Genomic DNA, 24,367 nt, shown 5'->3' with positions numbered 1-24,367 from the left:
CCGAAGAGGTAACCATGATGCCAGGTAGGAAAGTACCAATATTGAGAATAACTCCCAATCATCGTTAATGCCTTGGAGCAAGTTCCTGCTGTTGTTGGAATTGATAGCAGCAATTATCCTATCGGAGACTTCTTTTCTCAGTCTGCCCAGATGCTTCCATCTTTTCACCCTGAATGGGAAGCGAAGCTCGGCTCCGATGATAGGGTCTGTGTTGAGTCTTATCCACACGATGTCAATGGGATCCATATGTCAGATGTTTCATTCTTTAGAGACGATAGTATTTCTGATGGTTGGTTTACGGAACTTATGTCTTCCACGTTTTAATCCTTATAAATGAGACCAGCGCTCTTTATCCAGGCCTTTTCTTCAACTTGTATTATAAACGACTCCAATTCCTTGAGTTCTGAATCACGCCAATCATGTAACGAGTATACAAATAGTCATTTTAATCCCCGACCTTCACAATAAATCAGAATATCGAGCACTTATACACCTAGTGTATATCTAGTGTGCACTCTTCTCTTTACATAAGTGATATTTTTGTCGTAGAAAGGATCTCCTAGCTCTTATACTATATCTCAATTTTTCTGCTTCTATGCTTTGGTAATTGCAATCAGATTATTTTCAATAAAGAGAACGTATAGTAAATCTGGGAATGATATCTCACCTATATATTGCGGGGCTTGTAATCGCCAAGAACCCCCACCTTCTAACCCCTGTTACTTTTATTCCTCTTTCCCACAGACATTCCCAGTCTGACGCCTTATTTTGCAAAATGTATTTGTAAAAATGACGAAGACTATTTTAGATATAGTCAAGGAATGCGACAAGTAAGGAATTTCCATACGAATGCATCCCCCCATTTTATGCTAACGTGGATGCTATTTGATAGTTTCGTTTCATGCGATGAACCCACGTCTCGATCAGGGGTTTTGGGGAAATGCTACACATTTATGGTCAATGGTTGTGCTGCTGTATTGGGATATATTCCTCGCGAAATTGTTGAAAAGATCCAGTGGTCCGACTCATGGTCAATCGATCACCACCAACAAACTGTGACTTTAACTACTCTAGCTACAGCCACAGTCGATATGCGCTCTCTAGTGATTGAGGATACGCTCAAGGCCACCAGAAAGTCAGGTGTTATATCAATTCTAGAAAGCTGGCGCGATGAAAATTTCCCAGTCTATGGCCCAGAAGGAGAGGTTCTTCTCGAAATAGAGCGTTGTGCAAGTGCCTTGTTTGGGATTGTGACTTATGGTGTCCAGCTTTTGTGTTACGCGGGGGACAAACAAGACCTTCGATTATGGATTGGGAAGAGATCAGAGAGAAAACAGACTTACCCAGGTATGCTGGATAGCACCGCAGCTGGCGGTCTCGGTACCGGCAAGCTACCCATTGAGGCCCTCATATGCGAGGCACAAGAAGAAGCGTCCATACCAGAAGAAATTGTGAGGATAAAAGTCAAACCAATGAGCCACATCACTTATTTCCACGTTCGTGGGAATCAAGCTGGAGGGGAGAGCGGCCTATTTCAACCAGAGATCGAGTATACATATGAACTCGAATTGGATCCAGACACGGTCCCAAAGCCAAGGGACTCCGAAGTGGAGTGTTTCGGCTTATACAGTGTTGAAGAAGTGCTCTATTCTTTGAAACGGGGACAGTTCAAGCCAAACAGTGCTATTGTTATTGTTGAATTCCTCATTCAACATGGGATCCTGAATGCTGAAAATGAGCCTGACTACTCTGAAATCTTGTCACACTTACATCGCAAGCTTGAATTCCCTGTTCTTATCCAGCCGTATAATTGAAGGTCCTCTTTGTTAGTTTAGACCCTTTCAGGAGATTCAAAGGAAGACTGGGTTCATAACTTCATGCTTATAAGGAGGGATATCAGTGGGTAATACAGTATCAGAGTGCGAACAGATCAACGCCAGATTCATAGGTGGAAGCGCGACACGCAACCCACTATGTATTTCCCATATAATAATTACGAATCGCTGAGAGCTCACGCCACTCAGCGGAGCCCTACCATAGAAATGGCTATGATTAGTAAGGAATGAAGAGTGCCATTCTTCGCTACATCTCATCACTGGACGTTGAATGTCAACGATTGAAACTTGATTTGTGTGCGGCAAAAATAGGATCATCCCCAAACGGTTTCGACTGTGTTCGAACATTAGATCAGACGATAGAGAATTATACTTATATACAATCTCAGATAAGTAATCTTCTCTCTAAAACCTAGCATTTACTCGATATAAAGAATAATAAGATATAACACGCTTTAATAACTATATAAATCAAAGAGAACAGAGAGTTCATCGAATAGGTAGCAATAGTAAGGAGATATGATATCAGGCTTTATTACTAGAACTAGGGCTAATCCATACTAGGCTTATCATACTAGCCTTCTTTTTTATACCATTGTTCCATGTCTACTTAGTAGTTAGCATATATCTTTGGCAAATAAACACTCTGTCTTAATCACTACCGAATGAATTATTAAAATTAGGGAGTTCAGTAAGACCGTTTATACTAGAAGCATTGTTATACTATCCGCTCCTTATAAATAGAGGTTAACTCTTGCTACCAAAAGGATATAAAATGATCATAATAACTCGAAAATATCTAGAGACAAGATGCCTTGTTCTGGTATAACCCGCGTATCGACAGCTACCTATCATTCATCGATAGCATTATTTAAATCAGTAAATGGATAAAAAAACAAAAACATACAACAGCATGTGTATGACCGTGGTCACCTAGCGCCCACGGTTCGGGCGTGGGCGGCTCGCCGCTCTATTCAGGGCACTCAGGGCAGATATTCACCCACCTGAATATTCCTCACCCGAATATTCAGCCTGTACAGCAAAAGGTACATTTCTCATCATGACCAAAAAAGCTACAAGTACCCTTCCTTTCCCCGTCCATTTTCATCTCTCCAGCTTCGCTTTGTCACTCCCTTCACTTTGTCACTCCAACCCCGCTTAGTCACGAGCAAGATGCGTACCAAGCATGACCCAACTTTGAAATATATGGCCAATGTGGTAGATTTCGGGGAGCATAGCAACAACGAAATCCAGCGGGCAGTGCTTCCACGAACAGAATCTGGTTACAGTGACACGTTACTTATTTTCGACGAGTAAGATCCAGCCGTGGGAACAGAGAAGCAAGTCGCTAAACCGTGCCTCTATCACTAGTTTTGTCACATTACATCCGCAGGCCGTCATTCCGCCGGACATCAGGACTTGCAGGGCTTTCCTCGAGTGGGTTTCAAGAGGAATGAACGGTCGGATCGAAGAACGGCCTACAGTCGAGACGATTCAAGGGTTTTTTAGGAAGTTTACCACCGGTATGAAGAGAAAAAGAAACTTTGAATTCCCACCAGCAACAAGGACTACAATTAATGAGGTATGTACTAGTATCCTTTTGAATAAGTCAGGGCTAATACTAGATAGTATATCGTGGGAGAATTAAGGATCAAGATTCCTCTCTCAACTAAGCAAATGAACAAAGATGGTGGTGTATCCCCAAATGATTTGACGATCTTGATGACTCAATTATGGTGCCGAGACCACCATGAGTATCGTGGGAACCCTGCCGATCGGGCCAGAGTCCAACTAAGTGCCGCGATGCTTCTATATTGCTTTACCTCTGCGCGCACAGGGGAGGTTCATGAATCAACCGCTCGGAGACACGGAGCCCGGGAGGTCGGGGAGGAAAGCGAGGATACTGACTTGGAAGCCCGCGTGATGGCTGCCTGTTATAAGGTATGTTCAAATAAGAAAAGGGAATCAATGTTGAAGCTGACCATATCAGCATTTTGAACTCACTATCGAGACCGTGGATGGTATAATAATGCTTGTACTCACCTACGAGCGCGAATTTGTTAAAGGGTATTGGCGAAAGACAAAATGGGAGATTCCTAAGCACGCATTCTACGAAGTATACGCCGAGGATGTGCCTATATTTCTTAACTTTTTAACATTCTATTTGCCAATGGCCGCCGCAGATAAAGCTTTCAGAGATTACGGTTCCGTGAGCGAGATTTTAGATGCTGTTGATATGCACGAGAAAGTCGGCAATTCAGAGGATAAGATCCTTGAGGTGATTCATGTCCGGGAAGAGATGAGAAACATGCCGGTTTTCCGCCAATACCTTGAGCACAATGTGGACAATTTCAAAGGCAATGCCAGGGGAGCTGATTCCTTCGGCAAGGCTTTGGTCAATCTAGGCCATAGAAGTGGCTATACGCTGAATATTACTGTTCGGGCGTGTCGAAGATGGGCTTTACAGCAAGCAGGTACGGGTCTATTTGAAAGAGAGGCTCACGGGTTAGCTGATGATGAAATAGATAAGACATATTCCGAGTCTGCAAGGATGAAGTTTGCTGGGCAAACCAATCGGGACACATACGGAAAGTCATACGCGCATCCTCTTAGTGAGGTTGATGGACCAGCAAACTACCTCGGAATTGCCATCCGACAAGAGCATATCCAGAATCGCCGAGGAATGGGTCTTTACCGCAATTCCTCCTTATCGCAGCTCCTTCCTGCGAAAGCTGAGTATGAATTTCTTGCCCGCGAAGATGTTCATGCTCTTGATCAAACCATGGCAAAATTGAGTTTGCTGCTCTCAGATGCCACGCCGGAAGAAAAACACGAAATTCAACTAAAGCAGAAGCGGATCTATAGTGAGAAAAGGAGTCTTTACAATGACGAGCTCCGGAAGGTCCAGGCTCTATCAGGGAGGCAACATGGAAGTATTTACACTGAAACCATATTCCATTATAGGAGAAAGGTAATGCCTCACAGAGACTTCCTGGCTAGCACATTGCATTGTAAGCTCAGTCTCCGGAGCTCAGATGGAAGAAGAACTCTGCAGGCGTTGGAGTCTCTCTGCAGCGAGACAGATACGATTTCATACCGCGATAGCCTCAGCCCCCTAGGCCAGGCCTGTCTGTGTGGAAGGTCTATTGAAGAGTATGTTTTCTAGCGATGGAGAGATATGGTTTTCCTATTGCTAACCTGAAAAAGATTTAAGGATCACCGAAAATGGCTACATCTCTACCGTTGCTACTCAAGGCATTACAAAACCACCCACGGATTTGCGCAAATCTGCTTTGAATGTGACCTATGGTTTACCAACGAATCGGAATGGGAGAATCATTGCCAGGAGCATCTTGATAATCCAAGCGATTTGCTCCGTTGTGATCCCATGAACTTTCGGAATGCACCTATAAAGCCAGGGCTTTGTCCGTTTTGCCTAGGTTCCAAGAGAGAGAAACCGTCGAAGAGAATGTTTCAGTTCATCCTCTCACCACCAAAATGGCACTCCCATATTGAGGATCATTTGAAGAGACTCAAACTTGATTTCAATTGCAAACATCCAGCCTGCTCTACAAGCTTTCGAAGCCTGGAGGAGCTTACCTACCATCTCGTTGACACGCATTGTTGGCGCCCTAGGCGGGAATCCCCCAAGAAACGAAAGTGGGCAGACATTAAACTTTGAGGCGCACAAATTTTACAGAATTAATATATCTCAATATGTATGAAAATTGGTAGCCTTGTTATACTGCCTTGAGCTAAGAAAAGACGCAGATTTGTAAGGGGCCTTCAAGATAGTCAAAATATAAGTTTACTTAAATCGGGACGGTGGATCGTCTCCGTAGAATATTGAGGATCCGTATGCAACATATTCACGAGCGTGGTCTGGTGAGGCTGGTTGGTCCGACCGAGGGTTGGTTGACTATTGGTGGATCATCTGCATGAGTGATTCGGCGATGCTCATCTCAGCCTTAATGGCGATTTTGGTATGGTATCTCCCACAGCTGACAAAATATATTACCAAGAATGAGACTTGAAGGAAGGTCGTGCTCATTAGCTATCTATGAACCGTGGATTATAGAGCAATAAATTACTCTAGAGATGAGTGCCTAGGGACTGATATCCCGGTATTGTTTTGTTTGTTGAGTGGAGACAGAGCCACCTCCCGCCAATAGCATTCTATATCTTGCCGCCCGCTCCTACGCTGCGTGTCCCCTACGAGGCTGAGCCTTCTAGGTTGGTGACGGTTTCTCTCTCTCCCCTCTCTTGCAAGCTTTTTCTTTTCCCTTCAAACCTTCTCTCACTTTTATCCTTGTTGAAGAATCATACACGATCAGTGGACCGTGTTGTATCCTCTACTCAGGCTCAAACCAAGCAATATAGCATTTTTCCAACGCCTTTTGCTCGAGTAGCAGGCATGTCAGACCCTTCGAACTACACCGTGGGCTGGATCTGCGCCTTGTCCGTGGAATATGTCGCCGCGCAAGAATTTCTCGATGAAGAGCACGGAAAACCCAGCTTTGTGTCGCCAAATGACACCAACGATTATACCTTAGGCAAGATGTGCGAGCATAACGTCGTCATCGCCGTATTACCTGATGGTGAATATGGCACAGCCTCCGCGGCTAATGTAGCAACAAACATGCTGAACACCTTTCACAACATCAGGATAGGCCTCATGGTCGGTATCGGTGGCGGCGTACCAAGTGAAAAGCATGACATCCGTCTAGGCGATATCGTGGTTAGTGCGCCTCGTGGTGGTCAGGGTGGTGTGTTCCAGTATGATTTTGGCAAGTCGATACAAGGTCAAGAATTTCAGCATACGCGGTTCTTAAACCAACCACCAACTATACTACGGACCGCTTTGACGGGAATCCAAGCACAATACGAGAGGAAGGGACATCTGCTTGAAGAAGCTATCAACAGTCTTCTTGACAGGAACAGAAGACTACGCCAGAAGTACGAACGTCCGGAATCAATTACGGATAGACTCTTCCAGCCTGATGTTATTCATGAATCAGGTTGTGGTGCTGCATCTTGTGCAAATGATACCTCAAACATGGTCCTGCGACCCGAGCGGTCCGAGCACGAGGATAATCCTGCAATTCACTATGGCTTGATTGCCTCTGCCGACCAGTTGATGAAGGATGCTTTGATTCGAGATAGACTAGCTGCGAAAAAAGAGGTTCTCTGTTTTGAAATGGAAGCCGCCGGACTAGTGAACACTTTCCCCTGTTTGGTTATTCGGGGCATCTGTGACTACTCGGACTCGCACAAAAACAAAGGGTGGCAAGGGTATGCAGCGATGGTGGGAGCTGCATACGCCAAGGATCTTCTACGAAGGATTCCCCTAAACAAAATTGAAGCCGAGGAGAGGGTTAGTGTTATTCTATCTGGTTAGTCTAGGGCAATCTTAGAAATACTTTTTGGACGAAATTGACCTAGGGCACTATACAGACGAGCTGGAAAGCATCAACCAGCTCCTAGACCGAGCGAACTACCAACGAGAACAACACCATAATGAAATGGAAACACGAGCTATGACAGATCAACAGCAACGTTGTCACCAAGTTTTCAAGATAGCGAATTACACGGAGCAAAAGGACTTTAATCCAAGACGAGCAGAAGGAACCTGTGAATGGGCTCTACAGAGCTCTGAATACATTCGCTGGTTTAATAGCAACTGTAATGACCTTCTATGGGTGTCAGCTGATCCAGGTTGCGGAAAGTCTGTACTGGCCAGATCGATTGTCGATGACTACGTCCACGCGTCTAGTCCAGCAGTGACAATATGTTACTTCTTTTTTAAGGACAACGATGAACAAAACCACCTTGCTGCAGCATTGTGCTCAGTACTACACCAGCTCTTTAGCCAACGCCCTCATCTATTGCATCATGCTATGCCATCCTGGGAAAAGAATGGAAAGAGTCTCCCACAAGAGGTTGATGAGCTATGGCGGGTCTTTATAGCGGCAACATCATCTGACGTACCGTTTAAGACGATATGTATTTTTGATGCACTTGATGAATGCCGTGAGATTGATCAGGGTCGATTGATTCAGAAGCTCCAGTCCTTCCACCGCCAGCCATGTTCATCAACACAAGATACCTGTTTGAAATTTCTAGTTACTAGTCGTCCCTATGACCACATCCAGAATCGCTTCCAAGCGACCACGGACTCTTTCCCACATCTGCACTTGAAGGGGGAGGAAGAAAACGATCAAATCCATAAGGAAATAGATCTGGTTGTGAAGATGCGAATAAAAGAGCTGGCCGAAGTAGCATCGTTGTCGTGGGATATACAGCAGCGACTCGAGCAACAATTGTTACAAATGGAACACCGCACCTATCTTTGGCTACATTTGGCTATTGATGACATTCGATCGACATTCGAGAATAGCCTTTACCCTGCCAAGGAATCAGTCCAAATGATACCTCCTTCGGTGAATAAGGCATACGAAAAGATTCTTAGTCGAGTGCCTCCTAACCAAAAATGCACGGTGAGAAAAGTCCTACAGATCATTGTTGGAGCAAGGCGGCCTTTGAAAACAGCGGAAATGGCCATGGCGCTGGGTTTGGCTCTCTCCCCACAGTCGAAAGCTGCAGCACAGGCTAGAGTGGATTCACTGCAGCTAGAGAAGAAGCTCCGTCGTTTATGCGGCCTTTTTGTTTTCATCAATGACTCCAAGATATACCTCATTCACCAGACCGCAAGGGAGTTTCTAATTGAGAAGGCATATTCGAACGATCTCAACTTCCCATACTCGTGCAGCCCGAGTGATGTTGAAAACCAACTGGCTCTAGTATGTATCAGATACCTATTGATGGAGGATTTGGAAGGCTATAACTGCGAGTCGCGCGATTCTCGGTGCTTTTTGGAATATTCAGCTATATATTGGCCCGATCACGTACGAAACATGACTTTCACTTCCCAAGAGGTGACTGATCGGCTGCATCGATTATATGATATAAGTGGAAAGCGATTTGCACTATGGTTTCCAATCTTTTGGAATGCAGTGAAGCCATACCCGATGGCCGGTAAAATGGATTCACTACAGCTGGCAGCATTTAACGGTCATGAGCAGCAAGTTAGCTCACTACTTGCTGGAAGCGAATGGGGTATTGATACGCCAGATGATACCCGAATACACCCGATCACGTGGGCTTCACTTAATGGGCACGGTAAAATTGTTCAGTTGCTACTAGAGCAAGGAGCCGATGTCAACGCCCAGGATGGACAATACGGAAATGCTCTCCAGGCTGCTTGTTTTAATGGACACGACATGATTGCACAGATGCTGCTAGAGCGAGGAGCCGATGTCAACGCCCAGGGTGGACAATACGGAAATGCTCTCCAGGCTGCTTGTTCTAAAGGACACGACAAGATTGCACAGATGCTACTAGAGCGAGGAGCCGATGTCAACGCCCAGGGTGGAGACTACGGAAATGCTCTCCAGGCTGCTTGTTCTAAAGGACACGACATGATTGCACAGATGCTACTAGAGCGAGGAGCCAATGTCAACGCCCAGGGTGGATACTACGGAAATGCACTCCAGGCTACTTGTTCTAATAGAAACGACAAGATTGCACAGATGCTGCTAGAGCGAGGAGCCAATGTCAACGCCCAGGGTGGATACTACGGAAATGCACTCCAGGCTACTTGTTCTAATGGAAACGACAAGATTGCACAGATGCTACTAGAGCGAGGAGCCGATATCAACTCCCAGGGTGGATACTACGGAAATGCACTCCAGGCTACTTGTTCTAAAGGACACGACAAGATTGCACAGATGCTGCTAGAGCGAGGAGCCAATGTCAACGCCCAGGGTGGATACCACGGAAATGCTCTCCAGGCTACTTGTTCTAAAGGACACGACAAGATTGCACAGATGCTGCTAGAGCGAGGAGCCGATGTCAACGCCCAGGGTGGAGACTACGGAAATGCACTCCAGGCTACTTGTTCTAAAGGACACGACAAGATTGCACAGATGCTGCTAGAGCGAGGAGCCGATGTCAACGCCAAGGATAGACGATACGGAAATGCTCTCCAGGCTGCTTGTTCTAGCGGACACGACAAGATTGCACAGATGCTGCTAGAGCGAGGAGCCGATGTCAACGCCAAGGATAGACGATACGGAAATGCTCTCCAGGCTGCTTGTTCTAAAGGACACGACAAGATTGCACAGATGCTGCTAGAGCGAGGAGCCGATGTCAACGCCCAGGGTGGAGACTACGGAAATGCTCTCCAAGGTACTTGTTCTAGCGGACACGACAAGATTGCACAGATGCTACTAGAGCGAGGAGCCGATATCAACTCCCAGGGTGGATACTACGGAAATGCTCTCCAGGCTGCTTGTTTTAATGGACACGACAAGATTACACAGATGCTACTAGAGCGAGGAGCCGATGTCAACGCCCAGGGTGGAGACTACGGAAATGCTCTCCAGGCTGCTTGTTTTAATGGACACGACAAGATTACACAGATGCTACTAGAGCGAGGAGCCGATGTCAACGCCAAGGATAGACGATACGGAAATGCTCTCCAGGCTGCTTGTTCTAAAGGACACGACAGGATTGCACAGATGCTGCTAGAGCGAGGAGCCGATATCAACGCCCAGGGTGGACTATACGGAAATGCTCTCCAAGGTGCTTGTTCTAAAGGACACGACAAGATTGCACAGATGCTGCTAGAGCGAGGAGCCGATGTCAACGCCCAGGGTGGAGACTACGGAAATGCTCTCCAAGGTACTTGTTCTAAAGGACACGACAAGATTGCACAGATGCTGCTAGAGCGAGGAGCCGATGTCAACGCCAAGGATAGACGATACGGAAATGCTCTCCAGGCTGCTTGTTCTAAAGGACACGACAGGATTGCACAGATGCTGCTAGAGCGAGGAGCCGATATCAACGCCCAGGGTGGACTCTACGGAAATGCTCTCCAGGCTGCTTGTTTTAATGGACACGACATGATTGCACAGATGCTGCTAGAGCGAGGAGCCGATATCAACGCCCAGGGTGGAGACTACGGAAATGCTCTCCAGGCTGCTTGTTTTAATGGACACGACATGATTGCACAGATACTACTAGAGCGAGGAGCCGATGTCAACGCCCAGGGTGGACAATACGGAAATGCCCTCCAAGGTGCTTGTTCTAAAGGACATGACAAGATTACACAGATGCTGCTAGAGCGAGGAGCCAATGTCAACGCCCAGGGTGGACAATACGGAAATGCTCTCCAGGCTGCTTGTTCTAAAGGACACGACAAGATTGCACAGATGCTGCTAGAGCGAGGAGCCGATATCAACACCCAGAGTGGACTCTACAGAAATGCACTCCAGGCTGCTTGTTTTAATGGACACGACAAGACTGCACAGATGCTGCTAGAGCGAGGAGCCGATGTCAACGCCCAGGATGGACAATACGGAAATGCTCTCCAGGCTGCTTATTTTAATGGACACGACATGATTGCACAGATGCTGCTAGAGCGAGGAGCCGATGTCAACGCCCAGGGTAGACAATACGGAAATGCTCTCCAGGCTGCTTGTTCTAAAGGACACGACAAGATTGCACAGATGCTACTAGAGCGAGGAGCCGATATCAACGCCCAGGGTGGACTCTACAGAAATGCTCTCCAGGCTGCTTGTTCTAAAGGACACGACAAGATTGCACAGATGCTGCTAGAGCGAGGAGCCAATGTCAACGCCCAGGGTGGATACTACGGAAATACACTCCAGGCTACTTGTTCTAAAGGACACGACAGGATTGCACAGATGCTGCTAGAGCGAGGAGCCAATGTCAACGCCCAGGGTGGATACTACGGAAATGCACTCCAGGCTACTTGTTCTAATGGACACGACAGGATTGCACAGATGCTGCTAGAGCGAGGAGCCGATATCAACGCCCAGGGGGGACTATACGGAAATGCTCTCCAAGGTGCTTGTTCTAAAGGACACGACAAGATTGCACAGATGCTGCTAGAGCGAGGAGCCAATGTCAACGCCCAGGGTGGATACTACGGAAATACACTCCAGGCTACTTGTTCTAAAGGACACGACAAGATTACACAGATGCTACTAGAGCGAGGAGCCGATGTCAACGCCCAGGGTGGACAATACGGAAATGCCCTCCAAGGTGCTTGTTCTAGCGGACACGACAAGATTGCACAGATGCTACTAGAGCGAGGAGCCGATGTCAACGCCCAGGGTGGATACTACGGAAATGCTCTCCAGGCTGCTTGTTTTAATGGACACGACATGATTGCACAGATGCTGCTAGAGCGAGGAGCCGATATCAACGCCCAGGGTGGACGATTCGGAAATGCCCTTCAAGCTGCTCGTAAGCGAGGATACCACCATATTGTGCGAATTCTCCAGGGACATCCTAATGCTGACCACTCGCCCTCCCATTCTCGTGCTTCGAAAAGACTCAAGGTTTCATCAGTTTCCCATATTTAGCTGAAACCGTTGTGATACTTCGATCTCGTGATTTTTCTCTCTCGATGTCCGTTTTGCCTGGGTGCCAAGAGCGAGAAATCGTCAAAGAGAATGTTTTAATTCATCCTCTCACCGCTAATGAGGCATTGTAGTTTCCTCACCCATCTTGAAGCTATAAAATTTAACAAGGAGCGCGAAGTAAATTTTCCACATGTGCGCAAGATTGTGATGAGAATTAGAGGGAAGCTTGGGTGGCACCTTTAACCTGAGGCGCTTACGTACAACAATTGCGAAAAATTCAAGTCCGTTGCTTATTGGCCGTATGTACACCACCAGCCTTATTCGCCCCACGCAGACTAAAGTATGTACTTTAAGGTTCAAGGATAGCGATAATGCGAAGTAGACTTGTGTGCGATAATAAATCGCAAATCTGCATTATATCTGTCAGATGTCAGATGCCATTAATAACCCCCTCAAGATTGCGTTTCGACAAGTCTGACGTGGGCTTCCTTCATCTGGAGCAGGTCTACAAGGATCAAGACTTGGCATTTTTTATCGACAGGGGCATAAAGGTGGGCATTGCTCGACGTTTTGTATAGGGCATCCGACGTTGGGTCGTGAACGTGAAGAATGTAACTCCTACTGACCAGCCCGTTGTTTTTCACCGTAGATTCTTTCAATTATAAATATATGAGGCTTGCGCACTGTGGAATACGTCAAATAGCTATCGGAGCATCCGGCTGGTCATCCATAGATTCCATCGGTACCCTGCGATTACAAGGCATCAGCCACAAAGCAGACGGGAACAGAAAGTTGTGGATCCCTAGGGAAGGTGCAGATACTTTCAAGAGTTGATTTCGCTGCCGACTGTAAATGACTAGTCAATCGGTAAGATATATGGGGATTTCAATAGCACTTTTTTTGACTTTGTTAAACATCTTTCAGTGCTCTAGAAGACCGATGGTGCCTAGAACTCCTAATGTGTTAGAGCAACAACTCGAAAGCACCGATAAGGAATAAGAATAATTACACCCTCCCCACAAAGGGATACCTTCCTAAAGAAACCCATACTCTCTCCACCTTTCTGCCATATTCCATAGGACTCAAAACCCTAAGTAGTTGATTAGGAGAAGCTTTATTGTTAAATCTTGCGTTTTTGAACTCGGCCTGTAACATGACCCACGTGCTTTACCCTGAAAATGGGCGGCATCGCACGTATCCTGTGATAGATGTTCTACAAATAGGACACTCCTTCGATGTGTCAAGATTTCCTGCGCATGAGTTACAAAACAAGTGCCCACATAAAAGAGTCATCCAGAGATCTGGCTGCATATAGCAGATCTTGCATTCTAAAACAAGCCTGTCCCTTTCTAGGGAAAGTTGCTCTTCCATCTTTTGGCGCTCCTCCCTCCCCCGGCGAATTTGCTCCTCCAATTTTTGGCGCTCCTCTCTCTCTTGACGAAGTTCCTCCAGGAGCGCTCGGTTTTTGTCTCGTAACAGTTGGATTTCATCGTCAACTGCATTTCGGAAATTCTTGAAGACATTGTCCTGGTCTATTATTAGTAAGGGAAAGGGAGAGCCTTGTGAGGGACTGGTACCAAAATAGACGACTCTGTTTCAGTTCTTTTACGCTTACGTGATGGCGGCATAATGGGTGCATCATCGATTGCTTCAACGAGCATGCTCTCAAACTCTTGGTATCTATAGTCACGCCGAGGGTACCTTCGAGGACGCGAGATAGTTGGCTCAAGGCTTGAAGATTCCTCGTCATCGGGTATAATGATCGTGTTGGAATATCTTGCCATCGTGCCTGCAGGGGAAGAAACACTGATATGACTTGGCCGGGTAAGAGAGGAAGAGGAAATCATACCATGACACCGGCTGGGGGAGGCCCTTTATATGTGGGAGAACCCACAATGCCGACGTCACCCTAAAGGATAACTGGGCTAATGGTGTGTGGCTAGGTCACAGCGTTGCACCGGATACGGGCAGGTGCAGATATCCTGGGTCAATTAGATGAGTAGGCTGGTAAAGTGTGGGATAGTTTCGAGAACGGGGCCTCAAAAATGGAGACGATTGGCAGATTGGTCTTATCCCCAACTAGACCCTTGTTGTTCTATGTCGCCATTTTCAGCCACGGAGTTAAGGCGGGCATGGTAGGCCTAGGCTCACTCTCAGAGGTCAAAAGCTGGTCCTTGCTGCAGGACACCTGTCCAGCTTGAATTATGGGGAGCGAACGGCCGTACAAGGAACCGGCGTATTTCGAGGGGAATTGTCGTACGACGCTGTCTGGCAGCCTTTCAGATGGGTCATCATGCGAAAGGATGAGTAAAACTTTGTTCGTCCGAAATGATGCGAATATCATTAGCCAACACCCTCACAGGGCGCGCCTCCCCTACGGTTGAGGCGATGATAGAGCATAGAGAATAGAGACTTTGTAAACAATATACGGGTGGCAACAGGTATATGGATGCTATACTCAAACAGGCAGATAAACCTTAAATGGTAAATGAAAATACGTCTTCTAGGAGATGTTATCGGCTGGGTCGACTGTGCTGGAAAAGACGCACTTTTTCGAAGAGTTGTCGGATTTTGGTAGAGCAATCTCGAAGTTACGCTTGAGCTGGGATCCCTATGGATAACCCGTTGGATTATAAAAAAAGGAACATTGGAGTCCAGAGAAAACCAAGTACTTGCATAGATGGTAATCGGGCTGTGTTTTGTCAGAAATTTCTACATCAGAATGGTAAATTTTACTCTAGCGTCGCCAACCACATCGGAGTGTTCGTCTCCTAGGATAGGATATTGAATACGTAGGTTGACGAGACCCATAGGTAGGGAAATATGGTTAAATGATTGGCCATGAGATTTCGTAGATCACGTGCCTAAGTAAAGCCCTACCTAGTTAATACTAAATGAGAGGAACCATACCGGGTAAATTGAAAGCCATGGTGGTGACAACCTTCATATTATATTTTATATAGAACATCAAGGACATTTCTCTCTTCTCCAGTGTGGTAATGAGAGACACCCGGGATACTGAAACATCGAGGCTCATGATACGTTGCGAGATAGAGGCCGGATACCGGTTGGTGGCATGATTATGGTCGGCTACTATTTTCTGTGTATGGGTCTCCCGTCCCATCGTGGTTTGGTGGAGAATCCATACTTTCCTGCACTGGACTACCATTCTCCGTGGAATAAAACTTCCTAGGAGTTAAAGATTGAACCCCTTCAATCCTGGTGGACGGGAATTGAAGATCGACAATGTTCACTAAGCCTGTCATTTCATTGGCTACGAGCCTATAAAGCTCTGTGTTGATATTTCCTCCTGCACAAACTGAAGTGGAATCAGTTTAAAGCCAATAGATGGGGGATTTCACACTGACCGGCAATCAATCCTTTTCTTTTATCCTCGAAAAAGTGATTAGGTATAGCATCCCTAGCATTCACAGCTGAATAGAGCCTGAAGATCCTCCTATGGTTACTATTCCACTTTTCGTGAATCTCTTGAACTTGCCGGGCGTGTGGTATATGTAGGGCGAAATGAAGGTTCTAGAGGGCTCTTTTTTAGCACGGAGCAATCCCAAACATGCATGGTTTTAACATACATAAGTCCCATTGTCCTTCCGAAGAAGATCATCCATCCAATCATATATCCAGTCGAAGTTTGCTTTTCCTTTGTCAGAATGGGAAAAGAGAGTTCGAATGTCGGCAGATAACTTACACTCATGCTCAACCTCCCACACAATGAATATGTCGCAATTTGTGCAGTTTTTAATATTACTCTCAACTGAGAGCCTAATATAGGATAGTAAAGGAGCGATACCAATGCCAGTGCCAATAAAAAGAACGCGGCTATAACCTGCGAGGTCCTCTGAACCACCATACGGTCCATCCAACCATGTTAAAAACTCGCTTCTCGGATGACTCATTAGTCTTTCCGCGAAGCCTCGTTCCTTACGCACCAGTAGTGTAATACTTGTGGCATTTCCATTTGTATCATTGTCCCACCAGGATATTGGAAAGGAATATGTCTGGAGAGCAGAGCGCAAGCTGACCCCAGGCATCCAAATATAAACACGCATTCCGGGTTGAACTTGAAATGGTCGATTGATCGGGACCACGACTCGAATGGCATCGGCATGTTTCATCCGAACGATAACTGTGCGAGATGCGACTCTCCCATACTTGATATTCCGAATGAGAAGTAATACCCATCGAAGTATAAATATGACAGCGATAGTGACTCCCGAAATCAGAACTCCTAATTGTGGAAAGTTCCTAGACTGTATCAGGTGGCAAATAACAGTTATGCAAATGAGAACGGCAGCAACTTTGTGAACTTTGGAAAGTATCTCTATCGCGAACCTTCGAAGGAGATGTGCGATAACGGCAAGCGCAATGCCACAAAATGCCTTAATAGTGAACGTCAGTATGATTTAGAAAGAATAATTGAATATCCTTACTAGAAGCCCATAGATTTGCAAGTTCCGCTTTAGGTGCCACCCAGTTTGGTATATTGCAACGGAAGTATGGAGAACGCCTTGCAGAGTGGACATTATGCCTAAAGTACTGTGTATAGCTGTGAAAGTTTGAATTGAAAGCCCAAGGGTGTCGGCGAGGAAATTCAATCGATCGCTCATAAGAAGGGGGAACAAGTTTATAACGGCCATATACCCTGACCGAGTTCTGATGTCAGTCAGGCTATGCGTTTGTATAAATGTGCTGACTATATTGCTAGGCCAATAAATCAGCTGTAAGAGTAGCCAGACTCTTGATTTTCTCCTCACGATAGGCGGGTAGATGAGATACTTGAGGATGATCACTGCTGTCCATTGTGTCGGAGCGGCTAGCGAGGTTCGCACGAAGTTGAAGACGCGACTTGTATTAGTCCATAAGAAGAACAAGAGTAATAACCCCCCAATTGTAATAACATATATAGTGGAGGGATCAGTTATCCACATTCTGTAAGCGAAATATTTGAAGGTGTGAGCAACGTCCTGTCTAGTTGCAGAAATTAATATTGGGGTCTTATAGATGTGTGACCTTGTAGATTGATAGACGATCAACTAAAAATAGCCAAGTATGTACGTTACCCGTGGGCGATACGACAAAGGTTAAATTATTTTTAGAGGGGTCAAAGTATATAATGTACAAATCGCCACTGTAGACTTTTGATTTCATCAGGGCTACTCTACACAATGCCGCAACCCACTGATCGCTCCGGTGAAAGCCGCCGCCGAAAAACATGCTTCAGAAAGATTCGTCAGCTCTGTGCTCTGTGTCGAATGAGAGCAATAGTGGTGTTAGTTGATAAATCCGACAAACATTGGATATTCAAAACGCATGATGATATTCCGGATTTAGAACAGGTGAAATTCATACTCTTCGCCCCTAAGTCCATCAGTTGACATTCAGAACAGGCCATACAGCATCCACAGACTCATACGTACGACGATTTTGAGCCTTTACCCCCTTCCAGTCGGCGGGTTCCAGCTACGCAGCCATCTCAACGCCAAATTACCATGCTAGCACCGCCAAGCTTTCGTCGTGATTAAGGTGGGGCTGCCGTGGGCGCATCGCCCGAAAGACTAGGGCCTTGGCGCTATTGTATAAAGGACACTTATTCCTCATCATTTATTCTGTATAATAACATTTGATCATATTCAATCACATTTGCGTCCATAGACTTGTACGTAATGGGTACCAACCAGCCGGAATATCGCAAATCATTCAACCAACAGGATCATATCCTTCAGAGTGGCGTGCATACGCTGAACACCGAGCGCCTTCCAATTTATTTGGAAGCGTCAACAAACGTGAAGGCACCCTACTTAGGTGATATTCAGGAAGAACTCTTACGCCTTCGTCAAGAAATAGCTTGGCACCAGGAGGCAAAGGAAGCCCTGTTAGGTCTTTTTGGGGACACAAGGGAGGTATATCGGCTCCTTCAAAAGGCACTCCTTAAAGCCAGGGTCCAGTATAGTGGGGAAAACTGTTTTCCAGAGCTGGTAAATGACGCGCAGCATGCTGGTTTTCTTCTTCGACAATGTCTGCAACGAGCATCCTACAGACTTTCGGATTCAGAGAGTCATCTTCTTGAGACCCTAGGTATCTCGTTAGATGATACCAATGGGAGAGATGTCACGGTGCTATAGATGGAACGATGGTAGCAATTTCATTTTTTCAACTTCATACTATTTAAAAACTCGTGAATCTGCCGCTCCGTTTCTCCAAGGCACCGACCAATGCTATGGGCCTTTCTGATGTAAACAATAAACGCCCGGCGTAAGCGACGATTCTGAGATAATAAATTTCCCTCCCTATCCTTATACTCCTCGATCTCAGTTTCCAATTTTTGAATAGTTTGTATGGAGTCTTGTAGTTGTTTTTCAAGGCTACGGGCATCCGCTTCTGAGTTGTGGATATTTGTCCGCGCTTCAGGAGAAGGCGAGTGATCATCGTTGAAAACTGCCCGGATATCCCCACATTCCAACCCATTCGATATTTCAATGTACATGTTGGTCGACATGTCGCTAAGCTGCCTGTCGAACAAATGGCTGGTCGCATTGCCAAAAAGCCAAGCATAGGCATCTTTTTCTGATGGATGAAGGCGAACTTCTGACGGTCGCACGTATAACCCAAGTCTCTCATCTTTTTTTCTAATTAGCAATGTCCTCCTCTTCCGCCTTCACTGAGTACACTTACTAATATGCTTTGCGAGCTCTTCGCGACACCTCCTCCTTACCAGAGCACGTTTCCTATTAGCTGGGTTCGACATATCATGTAGTCGAAAGGCTAAGTTTCGTAGACTATAACTATATACCGTGTATCCCGTAGAGGATTTCCTTGTCGATCCTTGCTAAGGGTGACCCGCCACGGAAATAGAAATGTGGCAGGTGATGAGGCTCATCACAAAGTGGGGTCATCGTGGGCGGTTCGCCCAAGCAGGCCGGGGTCACACCTACGATTGTCCAACCGCTTAATGATAAGAAAAAATCGAAAGCGCCGCCAGAAGTACCATAGTTGACATTTTACGAAGATTAAAAGTAGAAAAGAAACACTCGAACATTTTCCACTTTTCAAATCTGCATTTCGCTTTAAACCCCTTGAAAGACTCTACGAAATTATGAATCCATTTTCAAGACAAGATGCTGCTCCTCGTTGCTTTAGCCTACTTTCAAGCGTGTGTTCTAGCAGCTGGGAGTGCGGCCAGTCATGACATACATGCGATGAGCACCCCGATAAGCACCACCATGATTACCACAGGCACCGCGACTCGGTATACAACGGTCACAGTCTTAGAAAGCACGTCTTCAGCAATACATTTGCATAGTCCTCTGAGTCTTACTAGAACGCGAACAATACGGCCCCAGGGTGATTCTCCATCTTCGACTGGCCTTTTGTGGCGTAACTCAATAGGAAGCCCCGCGGGGACCCACCCAATAACCCGCGGGAGCCGTTTCCCCACCTCTACGCCCGTTTCTACCCCTTCCACTTCCTTATCCCCAACCACTTCATTGTCTGGATCGACTTCATTGTCTGGATCGACTTCATTGTCTGGATCGACTTCATTGTCTGGATCGACTTCATTGTCTGGATCGACTTCATTGTCTGGATCGACTTCATTGTCTGGATCGACTTCATTGTCTGGATCGACTTCATCGTCTGGGTCGTCTTCATCGTCTGGATCGTCTTCACCGCCTGGATCGACTTCATCACCCGGATTGTCTTCATCTAGTACCACCGCAAATGGCACTGAATTGATCAAAGTCCCACTGCGAACAGTGTTGACCATAGGGCTAGGGTGTATTTTTGCCATATTTGGGGTTTTCTAGGCGATACGTAAGGCATTTACGGGCACAGAAACTAGTGCATCGAGTAGTATAGTCAGATAAATAATAAAGAATGAATCCAATTAGCTGCGCTATAAGTCGTGGGCGAATCGCCCACAATTCCACTAGTAGTACTAAAAATACAACGTGCATGACCTCCCCCTTCTGGCTAATGCTCAGGAATATTTAAGCTCTCTCCCCCCTCCACAGACATAAGAGGAAAAACATTTAACTATGACTGACAATCGGTGGACGCTGTTCCCAAGAAGTACGGTTATTGCATCTGGAACTATTCCCCAAAACAACGACCATGACGATAGCAGAGAAATAGAAAGGCACACTGATATCAATGACAATCGAATTACTGTGTTTCCGAGAACTGCGGAGATAGGCGACCGGAAATTTGATACCAGAGGTATTGGTCAGCCCCAAAATAGGGAAGCGCGGCGCCTCCAGAAACGTCATTTTCCATCGCGGTGGCTCCAGCTCCCAGTTAACAAGACCGCAAAGACTGATGAGCCACCCGTCAAACGCCAAATGCCATTATTTTGCAAGGACCACACACCCTGGATGAAATATCAAAAGTTCAAAGAAGGACCGAAGCCGGGTAAAACCTGCCTAGCCTACGCCACCGATTCCCCGGGAAGGGTAGTCGCAATCAAGGAGTATAAGACGAGTGGCATCGACAAGACTTGCCACCTGAAGATGATCAGTCACCCAAATATTGTGAATCTCCTTGATGCATTTGAACAGTCTAGGACTCTGTATTTAGCGTACGAGATTATGGATCTCTCATTGGAGCAACTTCAGTCTGGCATTCAACTAAAGGAGTCTGATCTTGCTTTTATTTGCAAAGAGGTGAGCCACGGAAGCATACCATGCATGTTTCTTACCCACTAATATTTATGTAGCTCTTGCATGGGCTTTGGTATATTCACCGAGATCTCGGTGTTTGCCATACAGCCCTTACTTGTGATAATGTGTTCGTATCATCGCAGGGTAGCGTGAAGATTGGTTAGTGATCACACCAAATATGATAACTGAGACTGAATTTAAGCAGCAAATATAGCGGCCTGTCTGCTTGAACGGCATCAAGGGTCCGAACAGTTTGATATCAAGTCTATTGGTATTATAATCTGCAAAGTGCTCGAGCCAGGGCTCTCCACTCATGACCTTGGGACTTCTTATGCCAGTCTCTCCCACGGTAGCGATGGTCTACGTGCGTTCATTTCTGCAACTGCAACTGCCACAATACAAGCGCTTTTACAGGTATGTGTGATCGCAATAGGCTCCGCTCATTATAGTTCCTAATTCACTACTAGCATGTCTTCATATCATATGCAGCTGCCGAAGGATGCTTGGTTGTACCTGTCATGAAGGTCCGAGGGTTGGTTCTACATGATTACGAATAGTCAACCAATAATTGGAGGTCAAGCAATTGGTTCGTGCAAGTTAACTCTATCAAGAAATCCAAAAATCCTGTTCTGGACTTGAGACATGAGATCTCTACTCAAACCCATTCGATCATGCTTTGGTCCAACTAAAATAAGCTTTTCACGCATCGCCGTGTTGTAGAGATCTTTGGGAAGGACCAGATGTGGCTTAGTACGACTTATTGACACGAACATCTGATGCTGGTTTGCCAGCAGGCGCGTCTTGCTATCAAATAGATTTTCATCTTGGGACCTGCTTGATAGCCGCGTGTACTGTCTGGTTTGCCAGAAATAGAGCAGGATATCGTCCGTTTGTGAAAGTAAGCCATTGAGAAAGTCTGAAGGCGTTGTCAAGGGTTCAAGTGATATCAACTGGTCATCACCCGCCCAAAAGTTTGATAGGGTCGATATGGAGTGGGTTTCCCAGGAATCGGCTCTTGATTGAGGTTGGTTAAGTGGATCGTCGCTCTCGGGACTTTCACTCAACCTGGACTCATGCGCTTGATGTTCAGCTTCATCATGAGGCCCATCTTGATGTTCTTGGAGCCCATCTGTATTTGAATGGTTTCTGTTATCCCAAGACTGTGTATCATAGCTCTCGGAAGAATCCCCGTGATAGCTATTTTCAGGAGGATCAGGGCTAGCAAAGAGTTCATCCTCAGTTGCCTGAGAATGTAGATTGATTTCGCCGAAGAAGGAAAGAAATATATCACGCTGTATTGCGAAGGAGGTTGCATGTGACCTGGGAACCACTTCTTGTTGGTAGATATTTCCGAGAAATAAAAGCTGTCGATCATGTAGGTACCTCTTGTAAGACGGCCGGCTACAACGAAATTTCTTAGGTAGCTTTTCCAAGTCCGTGGTGAGTTCTGCTTCCTCTCTATGCATCACAATAGCCGACGTGTTGCTGATTCTATCGGACACGTTCTGAGCGACACTCAGATTAGTCTCGGTATCAACATGATACCGATCCAGAGGCTGTAGCTGGTTAAGAAACTCTTCAGTGACGATTTGATATCGGTTTGCCTCAGCCTGTGTATGTAAGGTCATGATCTCATCATTCTTGAATCCCAGTTTGACAGCTAACTGGGCTAGATTGATAAGTCTTTCTGACGGAACCCCGGATTTCTTAGTCTTCCCTTTCTTGTCATCTTGGTAGGGCCCGAGGCTAGTAAGGGACGGAAAATCACGCATGACGGCAAGGAAAAGTTGTCGATAGCATATATCCATACCATCCTCATCTTCGTCGCGAGGTTCAAATATCTCTTCGGCAACTTGGACATTATACGAACCAGTTTGATCTCGCATATAACATTCCAAAAATGCTTCGAACATAGTTCCCCTATAACCTTCAGGCTGTAAGCTTTTGAGAGTGATCATACAAGCCTCGAAGTAAATAAAGTCTCTGGTGAAGGTATAGAACGATAGTATCCTCCCGCTAACCATCGTAATTCTGTCTAATACTACGATGCGATCTTCATCAGACTCTAATTGTCTGAAGATCTTGTGTCTCCGCATTCTGTCTTGGATTATGGCCCTATCATGTAGAGATAGGTCAGGTATAAGCGTTTCGAGCTCATTTACCGTATCAGGGTCTAGGAGCTCTGGTGGATACCCCTCCATGATGAATGACCACTGATCGTAGATGTATCCTAGATATCGAACAATCTCCTAAATGTTAATATTAGTAATGTCAAAATAGTATAACTAGACAGACTTGCCTCAGGACACTTCACTGATAGCCATCGGCCAAGATACGACAGTTTGATGGCTTGCCATAAACCCAAGAAAGGCAACAACTTATCAAAAGCCCTTTTAATTCTCTTGAAATCTTTCTCCATTCGTGCAAGCTCATGATGTACTCCTTTGCTGAATCTGCCCCTCCATCTGAGCTCTGACTCAACATCTCCAATTCTTTCGTAGTGCCGTACGTTCCGGTAAATGTCACCATCGCAATATGGTTGGCTGTTTGGATGTTCATCTCTGACCCCCTGTTTTATCTCTGACGTCATGTCTTCTTGATGTGAGTAATTTTAGATATCAAAGTGACCTAGAAATTCTTACCATCACTATAAAATTCGGCTACCCACCATCGTGCAGATCTCTTGATTGCAGCCAGAACCCGGTGATTCCCATGCAAAATATTCAGCCGTATATCATCTGGGAGATTTAAAAAGTTCAACGGGCCGTTTAGGAAGGCTTCAGTTTCACCCTGGGCAACCAGCGCCTGCTGGAGAACGTCATTGCCTATTGAGACCTTCACATAATTCTCAGGGTTTAGGCGAGAAAGCCCCTCCGACTGAAAGATTCTGTCCAGCCGGTCCACATGCGAATCTCGAATAATTCGAGGTCCCATATTATCTATTTGGAAATGGTGCAAGTATACCTTCGCTCTCCCCTTGTAGTAGTTCTGACGGTCTTGGAACACTTCTTCCTGGGACATGGTAAATTTCCGAGACAGTAAATAGAAGCGAGGCGAAAATAAAAAGACTTGAATTTTCAAGAGCTTAAATTTTAAATGAGGTGGAATATAAGATCCGTTTAAATTTTTATCCTCGGAATATTTGACCTTGAGGAAAATTGTAGCGCGGAAATTTTAAGAGGCGAGATAATTCAAGTGACTGTAAAATCTATGACCCGAAATTTTCGGGCCCTAAGAATATTCCATTATCCTGAATATTGTACACCGATAATTTTCCACTCTAGCGGTGTTAACCGGAGATAATAAATTGGCGTAATGGTTATAAGGCGTAAAAGCGCAATGTGGATAAGGTGCATAAGTATAAGCGCCTTCTATGAAATAAATATAGCCATTTCCCTGTCATAATGTT

At 45.8% G+C, this 24,367-nt stretch overlaps 8 protein-coding genes across 8 annotated transcripts; 4 read left to right on the top strand and 4 right to left on the bottom strand.

Moving 5' to 3' along the window:
* Positions 1 to 789: 789 nt before the first annotated feature.
* N7537_010004 (NUDIX hydrolase) lies at positions 790 to 1,814 on the top strand (the record flags this gene model as incomplete). The annotated part of the gene is made up of 2 exons (XM_056901058.1): positions 790 to 830; positions 893 to 1,814. 2 exons carry the CDS (start codon positions 790 to 792, stop codon positions 1,812 to 1,814), a joined length of 963 nt encoding a protein of 320 aa, XP_056749726.1.
* Positions 1,815 to 3,008: 1,194 nt separating this feature from the next.
* Positions 3,009 to 5,227, top strand: N7537_010003 (Zinc finger C2H2; the record flags this gene model as incomplete). The annotated part of the gene is made up of 6 exons (XM_056901057.1): positions 3,009 to 3,148; positions 3,207 to 3,417; positions 3,465 to 3,776; positions 3,826 to 4,309; positions 4,361 to 4,988; positions 5,050 to 5,227. The coding sequence occupies 6 exons, from the start codon at positions 3,009 to 3,011 to the stop codon at positions 5,225 to 5,227; spliced, it is 1,953 nt and encodes a 650-aa protein (XP_056749725.1).
* A 2,505-nt stretch (positions 5,228 to 7,732) lies between these two features.
* On the top strand, positions 7,733 to 12,286 carry N7537_010002 (ankyrin repeat domain-containing protein; the record flags this gene model as incomplete). The annotated part of the gene is made up of 1 exon (XM_056901056.1): positions 7,733 to 12,286. One exon carries the CDS (start codon positions 7,733 to 7,735, stop codon positions 12,284 to 12,286), a length of 4,554 nt encoding a protein of 1,517 aa, XP_056749724.1.
* A 1,167-nt stretch (positions 12,287 to 13,453) lies between these two features.
* On the bottom strand, positions 13,454 to 14,070 carry N7537_010001 (RING finger protein; the record flags this gene model as incomplete). Its single annotated transcript, XM_056901055.1, has 2 exons — positions 13,454 to 13,818; positions 13,902 to 14,070. 2 exons carry the CDS (start codon positions 14,068 to 14,070, stop codon positions 13,454 to 13,456), a joined length of 534 nt encoding a protein of 177 aa, XP_056749723.1.
* Positions 14,071 to 19,484: 5,414 nt separating this feature from the next.
* N7537_010000 (uncharacterized protein) lies at positions 19,485 to 20,090 on the bottom strand (the record flags this gene model as incomplete). The annotated part of the gene is made up of 1 exon (XM_056901054.1): positions 19,485 to 20,090. The coding sequence occupies one exon, from the start codon at positions 20,088 to 20,090 to the stop codon at positions 19,485 to 19,487; it is 606 nt and encodes a 201-aa protein (XP_056749722.1).
* A 550-nt stretch (positions 20,091 to 20,640) lies between these two features.
* Positions 20,641 to 21,515, top strand: N7537_009999 (uncharacterized protein; the record flags this gene model as incomplete). Its single annotated transcript, XM_056901053.1, has 4 exons — positions 20,641 to 20,961; positions 21,015 to 21,117; positions 21,164 to 21,372; positions 21,426 to 21,515. 4 exons carry the CDS (start codon positions 20,641 to 20,643, stop codon positions 21,513 to 21,515), a joined length of 723 nt encoding a protein of 240 aa, XP_056749721.1.
* An 18-nt stretch (positions 21,516 to 21,533) lies between these two features.
* On the bottom strand, positions 21,534 to 23,159 carry N7537_009998 (uncharacterized protein; the record flags this gene model as incomplete). The annotated part of the gene is made up of 1 exon (XM_056901052.1): positions 21,534 to 23,159. The coding sequence occupies one exon, from the start codon at positions 23,157 to 23,159 to the stop codon at positions 21,534 to 21,536; it is 1,626 nt and encodes a 541-aa protein (XP_056749720.1).
* Positions 23,160 to 23,569: 410 nt separating this feature from the next.
* Positions 23,570 to 23,979, bottom strand: N7537_009997 (uncharacterized protein; the record flags this gene model as incomplete). The annotated part of the gene is given in 2 exon segments (XM_056901051.1): positions 23,570 to 23,586; positions 23,601 to 23,979. 2 exon segments carry the CDS (start codon positions 23,977 to 23,979, stop codon positions 23,570 to 23,572), a joined length of 396 nt encoding a protein of 131 aa, XP_056749719.1.
* Positions 23,980 to 24,367: the final 388 nt, after the last annotated feature.

Source organism: Penicillium hordei (assembly GCF_028827395.1).
Source record: "Penicillium hordei strain IBT 12815 chromosome Unknown utg000005l_segment0_segment0, whole genome shotgun sequence".
In the NCBI taxonomy this organism is placed as follows: Eukaryota; Fungi; Ascomycota; class Eurotiomycetes; order Eurotiales; family Aspergillaceae; genus Penicillium; species Penicillium hordei.
The sequence above is the reverse complement of the archived record's forward strand: the minus strand, read 5'-3'. Positions and strand labels throughout refer to the sequence as shown.